Source organism: Jatropha curcas, chromosome 11 (assembly GCF_041381405.1).
Source record: "Jatropha curcas cultivar XTBG-Jc1 chromosome 11, XTBG_Jcur_1.0, whole genome shotgun sequence".
Classification (NCBI taxonomy): Eukaryota; Viridiplantae; Streptophyta; class Magnoliopsida; order Malpighiales; family Euphorbiaceae; genus Jatropha; species Jatropha curcas.
The window spans coordinates 6,832,149-6,840,222 of NC_143161.1; the positions used below are offsets into that span (position 1 = coordinate 6,832,149).

The 8,074-nt window shown below is 29.3% G+C and overlaps 1 protein-coding gene and 1 pseudogene across 1 annotated transcript; one reads left to right on the top strand and one right to left on the bottom strand.

Annotated features, from left to right (window-relative positions):
* Positions 1-960: 960 nt before the first annotated feature.
* Positions 961-3,003, bottom strand: LOC105633888 (alkane hydroxylase MAH1). Its single transcript, XM_012216595.4, has one exon. It carries the CDS (start codon positions 2,669-2,671, stop codon positions 1,139-1,141), a length of 1,533 nt encoding a protein of 510 aa, XP_012071985.1. The 5' UTR covers positions 2,672-3,003; the 3' UTR covers positions 961-1,138.
* A 3,027-nt stretch (positions 3,004-6,030) lies between these two features.
* LOC105633898 (alkane hydroxylase MAH1 pseudogene) lies at positions 6,031-7,780 on the top strand (annotated as a pseudogene).
* Positions 7,781-8,074: the final 294 nt, after the last annotated feature.

Consider the following 8,074-nt stretch of genomic DNA (forward strand, 5'->3'; position numbering starts at 1 on the left):
TATATAATATTTCTATAATTTGATTGGATGGTCTTTAACTTTTTTAATAGATAAATTCACATAGATAATTAAGCATTTTAAATTTTTAAATTTTTACTATTATTATCTTATTATGTCTAATTATATTTTACTTCATTATATTATTATATTAATTATTAATTACCTGAATGATTTAATAATTTTTAATAATTTATTATTACATTTTTCTTTTATGAATTTATTTTAAATAAATATACAGATTTTATTTTGAGAGGTGTATGATTCAATTTCTGTAATTACAAATTGCACACTAATTTGATTGGCCAAAAATAAAATAAAAATTTATTATTTTTTAAACATTTCAAATTTGATTAATTATATTGATATCTTATTTCATTCAAATCCTATTATTTCTATTAAGGAATACAATTTATTAATAATCTTTTAAATGATTTCATAATTTTGATTAATTTTTTCACTAGTATAAAAAATGAAACTCTCAAATTTAAGGTGTCTCGCTCGCAAGAGTTTTCATCGATTTTTATTGGATAACAATAGCTCACCTAAAGCACTCCTTTTGTAATAATATGAAAACTCATGGCAATACACTAAAAAATACGTCAAATTCTGAAAACAAAAATGAAATTTATCATAATAATTGGTCACAATATGAAAAATACAAGTCATACTGTAAGCAAAATAGAACTTCTTCACAAAATTTATAAGTCATATTTTAAATTTAGTAATTAATTTTTGAAATTTGGATATATTAGCACCAAAAATAAGATTAAAGTTAGGGTTTATAATAAAGAAATATTTTAATAGGAGCCGCAATGTAATCTTGAGTAGAAATATTATTTAAAAATAGCTTCAAACTCAGATTGTGAGTTGAGTCTAAATATAAAACACATAAAGCAAAATTAAAACCATAGATAATCAAACTTCAAAGTGACATATATATTTTCTCATAACATGCAAGTTATTACATTTATTTATGTATTTATGAATAGCTCAAAGATTTTAGAAATACAAACAAACACTAGAACATAAGCTTTTTGAGAAATAAAGAAAAAGAGACTACACTTTATTCATAAATTCCAAATAGGGGAAGTCTTATTCAAATAGAAAACACGAGATAATAGCTAGGAAAGAAAAATATTCAAACTGTTGATCTTTCAGAAACCTTAACTTTCAAACCATTTTTTATATGAAGAATGACAGAAATATCTGGACTAATAGGATGGTTTTCAGCAATTTGAAGAGAATAATTCCATATAACAGCGCAAGCAATTACTTTCAATTCCATCAAAGCCATGTGCTTACCTAAACAACTTCTGGGTCCTGTACCGAATGCTATAAACTTGTAAGCTGGCACATGTTTGATCTGTCCTGTCTCCGAAATCCATCTCTCTGGCTTGAATTCTAAACAGTCTTCACCCCATATTTCTTTCATCCTTCCCATTGAATATAATGAATATATAATTCTCATATTTTTAGGGATATGATGACCGCTTGGAAGAATGTCTGGTTCAATGGACACTTTATGATTGAAAGGTAATGGTGGATAAAGTCGAAGGACCTCACATACAACTGCATGGAGATAGACAAGTTTGCTTAGCTCTCCAAAATTAAAAAGCCTGCTCTTGCCCTTTGTGTCTACTTGTAAATATTCTTTAAGTTCTTCTAAAATCTTTTTCTCCACGCATGGATGTGTTGCAACTACCCAAATCAACCAAGTCAAACTTGCAGAGATGGTATCTCTTCCTGCTAGCAAGAGACTCAATGTTATGTCTCTTAGAAATCTATTTGATTTAATAAGGATTCCATTTTGATCTTCTTGTTCATCAGATATTGTCAAAATGTATGTTAATAAGTCAAAATCTTCCTCTTGAATTTGATTTCTACTTTGGCTTAATTGCTTCTGCTTTCTTGTAATGGATTGTTGTAGAAAATCATCAAGTATGTCCCAAGCTTTTTTCAAATTCTTCTCAGTTCCAATTTGAAGCCATTTTTTCAACTTCCAAAGACTTGTAGGATAAAAGTGCCGATAAAGCAAAGCCTCCTCTGCACCACCCAAAACTTTCTCGATAGGAACTTCTGGTAATTCAATGGAAAGGGAATTTGGATCAAACCCCAAAACCAACTGACAACTATTATCAAATGTAAATCGTTGAAACACTTCTTGTATGTCTATCTCATTTCTTAGCTTGGAGGCATTTTCCAAAACTGGGAATAGCCCTTTCAAGATCTTTTGCTCAATACTAGTCTTTATAGCAAGCTCAAATCTCTTGTCTTTAAAAAAAGAATGAATAATTCTCCTTTGAGTCCTCCAACTATCACAGTCGGAATTGAGAATCCCATCTCCTAAAGGTTCAAAAATCTCCTTGGACTCAGCACCCTTAGGGTAGTTGGGGAAATTCTTATTCAAAGTGTAATGAATATTCATAGAATCACTAGTAACCAAGAAATCCAAATCACTAAACCAAGGCCCTTTGACTAGAAATGTGCCTCCATAACATTGAAGGACATAAGTGGAAAAATCATGAATACGAGAAGCGTTCCACAAAAGTTGTGGAATCATCCCAAAGACAGGCCAATAGATAATAGGAGAGCTTCTATTCCTTGCCCATACCCAAAGAAAAACAAGAAAGATAAATGCTAGTACTATCTCTCCATACCCAAGGATCCCCATTCAATCTGGAGTTACACTATTATTATTTTTCTTTCACTTTTATAACTAATTCTTTGTATGCTGCTACAACTCTCCAAGCTAGAATTTATAGAATGTGCCTAACTATCAAGGATGAAACTTGCCTAACGGGATTTATGGCAGTATCTATGTCAAAATCAATGAAAATGATTGATTTGTAAAAATTATACATATAATCGATTTTTGCATTTTAAAGCTTGGCCAGAGACAGATTCATGCTCTCTCAAAATATTTTTAATATAATTCCCTTCCCTTCCATTACCCTTAAAAAAGAAAAATGAGTCTTCAGCAAAAACAAAACACAAATGGGAAATCCTGGGACAACTAACACCAGGACGAATGGCATGAATCCTGCCTTTACTTATTGCCTCTTCAAAAAGTAGGGTTTGTCCCTTTGAGCCAAAAATAAAAAGACAAGGAAAAAGTGGATCTACTTGTCTCAGACCCCTATGTGGAATAATAGGACCCATTATATCACCATCACATAACTATCATCCAATAAGCTGCACCTAATAAATAAAATTAAAATTAAAATTAAAAAAATTATTAATATACTTTCAAAATCTTATATGAATATTAAAGTGTAATAAAATAAAATATTCATTTATTGCCGTTAACGATGAACCAAGGGAATACCACTTTAAATACTTTAGTCTCATTTACTTATCCAGGTACCTATTTATTCTCTAACCCACCCCCAAGGCACCACCACTTGCAAAAATATCCATCTTTCACAAAATATTGATTTTTTCACATAATTTTAATAATTTAATAAAAAATTTTATTTATTTATTTGTCAGGAGATTCAATGGCTCGAAATAATAAAAATGAGCTACAGAATAAAATAGTCCTCTCTTTGACTCAATAAATTAACAAAAATTTTTGTAATTGAGAGGATTCAAATTCGGTCCTCACACTGGTGAGAAAAACAACCAGATCACACTTTCTATATAAATGAAATGAATAAAAATGTATCTTATATTGTAATCGCCTATCTTTTTATAATTGATTTTTATAAAATTATATGAAGTATTACGAAATATTAATAGAAGTGCATTTACTCCACTCGCTGAAACTTGGGTGGATCACCTGTATTCATAATGTATATTTATTACTTTTTATTAGTGGCCAGACAATGCATATTTATTGAAGCATTTTTTAGCAACGGCCAAATCAGTGCATTGAACTCCAAATATTGGTATTTGGAAGCCACATTAATGCAAGAAAACATTATCTGGTTTTTTATTTTTTATTTTATTTCTCTCAATTTGCTTTAATTTTCTTAATTTGATCGGAAGCTAAATTATAATAAAATTATTTTCCATAAAATAATTAACTATTTGAAGTTAGTAGAAAAGAGTTAATAGCGATGTCACATGAAATATTTATACCAGTAAATCGTTAACTAGATAAATTTTTAATTTTGATAAATATGTAAATTGGTCAATTTACTCTATGGCCAGTGGGGTCACTTGACCTGCTGACAATACACATTTTTTGACTAGGATATGATTTTTTTTTTTTGCACTGAATTTATAAAAAATGTTCCGTATTCATAATTTTAAAAACATAATATTGCGTGGCAAAGCGAGAGATGCTATAATTTTTTTTTAAAGTAAAATGTGTATTTATGCATCAGTCTTTTGTGTTCACGTTCTTGTCCAATATGGCACGACATGCTTTTGAGACGTATTTCAACTTAAATATCAAATAGGCGAGACAAAATTAAATATGAAAAAGACCACTCTATCTACACACACGGACGGACAGACACACTGTGTATCTTAGAGATGAAAAGACCACCATATATCATAATCACAACAGCAGTCTAAGTTAAATTTTATTTTACTTTAACATACAAATCCTAGTGGAAAAAATAATTACATTATGAAATAAACTTAACTCCTCAAACACCCCAAATTTAAATTATAGCAGATTTATTGATAACCTTGGATTAAACTAATCCAAGGTGTTTTAAAGTAAATCGGTGTGTTTCATTTTAAACCTTTGTTTTAAAGGTCATGAAAATCAATTTTTATAATTTTTATCGTAAATATATTTTGATTAAAAATTTATTTAACCTTATATTCCAATAACAATTTAGAATTTCATTTGAATCAAAAACTTTAAATGCTCACGTTAGAAAGTGATGGTTTCACCATTTTTTGTTTAAAACTCATATATATCCTATGCCCCTAAGTTAAATTATTACATTTGCAACTCTTTAAAGCATATATCTAATTTTTCTTGTTTTACCGTTGATTATATCTAGACCATTAAATCAAATTAAAACCTCACATTATCTACAAGAATGTACGATCATGGAGATTATCTTCATTAAAACGTAAAATAAATAAAATAAAAAAGACAGTTGACCATTGATGCTAGCAGTTAGAGATCAAAAATTCAAAAGAAGATCACACATGAAATAAAAAGTAATTAAAAATAAGTTTGCAGAATTGAAATAGAAGTTATTGAAATACCATTATAAAGAAATCCTTGCTAAAAGTTTTTGTAAGTCCAATTTCTATACTTTAAAACGCCATTACAGTCTTAATTATAAACCTATTGATCTTTATAATTGCATTTCAATGATGGAGAAGGGATGATTTGCCTATAGAAATCTTGAACTTATAATTTAGATCATTGTATTTAAAGGTTAGTAATTTTTTTGAAAATTCATATTTTATTTATCATGATTTGAGCGATTATTAGTGTGAAGAATCTTGTTAACTTATATTTAAATTAGAGAATGTATTTTGTTTAAGAATTAAATTTTTGTAAGAAGATGATTAGCATATGAAATACTTAGTTTATTCTCATATTAAGAAATTCTTGATATTTTTTATATTGTGAATAACTATTTCCAACCATATTAATGTGGATTTCTTAGTTTGAGTATTTGTTTTTATCTATGTTTTTATTTTTATTGGTTGAGGACAAGATGATGTAACTTTGTATAAAAATATTCAATAAAGTATACCCCATATATTAAATTTGTACAGAACATGAATCTACAGCGAAAAATTATTTTAAAAATATATAGTTGTTGCATTATCTTCAAATGAATTTGAATTTCAAAATCTAAAATCTCTAATATTTGAAGGGTTTTATATGAATATTATTTTTGATTCGGACGTAAAAATAAGCTTGGAATATATATATATATATATATATATATATATATATATATAATTTTTATTTTTAAAATTTTATATAGTTAGATGGGTGTCAAGAATATCATATCCAATAAAAATATGTATCAGCAGCCTACGAACCACGTCATAGCCAGGGACGTTCTATATAAGTCTAGTTTAGAGGCATGTAGTAGAATACCGAGAGTGAGTTAAAAAGAATAATAAACTTAGATTGAATGGGGATCCTTGGGAATGGAGAGATGCTAGTAGCATTTATCTTTATTGTTTTTCTTTGGGTTTGGTTCTTGATGAGAAGCTCTCCTATTGTCAATTGGCCTGTCTTTGGAATGATTCCACAAGTTCTGTGGAATGCTTCTCATATTCATGATTTTGCCACTTATATCCTTCAATGTTATGGAGGCACATTTCTATTCAAAGGACCTTGGTTTACTGGCTTTGATTTTTTGTTGGTTAGTGATCCTACGAATATCCATTACACTTTGTCCAAGAATTTCTCCAACTATCATAAGGGTCCTGAGTTCAAGGAGATTCTTGAACCTTTAGGAGATGGTATTTTCGCTGCTGACTATGATAGTTGGAGGACTCAAAGAAGAATTATTCATTCTTTATTTAAAGACAACAGATGTGAGCTTGCTATAAAGACTAGTATTGAGAAAAAGATCTTAAAAGGGTTATTCCTAGTTCTCGAAAATGCCTCCAAAGTGGGAACTGAGATAGACATACAAGAAGTCTCTCAAAAATTCGCATTTGATAATATTTGTCAGTTGGTTTTAGGGTTTGATCCAAATTCCCTTTCCACTGAATTACTTGAAGTTCCTGTTGAGAAGGCCTTTAGTGATATGGAGGAAGCTGTGCTTTACAGGCATCTTTTGCCCACAAGCGTTTGGAAGTTGCAAAGATGGCTTCAAATTGGAAAAGAGAAGAAGTTGAAAAAAGCATGGAACCTGTTTGCTGATTTTGTACAACAATCAATCACGAGAAAGCGAGAGCAATTAAGCCGGAATATAAATCAAGTACAAGGAGAAGATTTTGACTTATTAACGCACTTTTTGGCTACAGATGATGAACAAGAAGATCAAAGTGGCATCCTTATTAAATCAAACAAATTTCTAGGAGACTTAACACTTAATCTCTTTGCAGCTGGAAGAGATACTATAGCTGCTTCCTTGGTTTGGTTCTTTTGGGTAGTTGCAACACAGCCATGTGTAGAAAAAAATATTTTGGAAGAAATGAAAGAAAATTTACAAGTTGACACAAAGGGCAAGTGGAGATTTTTCCGTTTTGAAGAGTTAAGCAAATTAATATATCTTCATGCAGTTATTTGTGAGGTCCTTCGACTTTATCCACCAGTACCTTTCAATCACAAAGTATCAATTGCACCGGACATTCTTCCAAGTGGTCATCATATCCCAAAAAAACATGAGGATTATATATTCATTATATTCAATGGGAAGGATGAAAGAAATATGGGGTGAAGATTGTTTAGAATTCAAGCCAGAGAGATGGATTTCAGAGAAAGGAGAAATCAAACATGTGTCATCTTACAAGTTTATAGCATTCAGTGCTGGACCTAGAACTTGTATAGGTAAGGACATGGCTTTCATGGAATTGAAAGCAATTGCTTGTGCTGTTATATGGAATTATTCTCTTCAAATTGCTGGAAACCATCCTATTAATCCAGATATTTCTGTCATCCTCAATATAAAAAATGGTTTGAAAGTTAAGGTTTCTGAAAGAACAACATTTTGACTTGAAGGATGAAATGATGCAAACCTTATGTTCTATCAAGTTTATCTCACTATTATTGTCATTATCTATTATTATCTTTTTTTTTTTTTTTTTTTTTGGTTGCAATTTGTAACAGTGTGTTTGTTAGAAGACTATGGTCTAATTATAAAAATAGTTAAATAAATGTAGAGAGCGGTACTCTCAAGAGTGTTATTTTAACTTGCTTGTTGTAAGAAAATATCTAATGTTCTAATCTTTCTAGAATCATGATCTACTAACTTCAAAAATTACAATTGTTAGTAGTTGTAGTTACTCGTTACTTAATTTATAATATTTTTTAAATATAGTTTATTGTAATTTTTTAAATAATCAACATCATAATAAGTTATTTATTATTTTATTATAATTAAATTAAAATTTTGACTACACGGATGATTAAAAGTTTTTATTATACATGAAAAAATGAAATCCAAGAACCACTCTAATGGTGATGCTTTAA

What these genes read in the sequence shown, in the direction of transcription:
- LOC105633888 (XM_012216595.4), bottom strand. Translation starts at nt 2,671, where the DNA reads ATGGGGATCCTTGGGTATGGAGAGATAGTACTAGCATTTATCTTTCTT.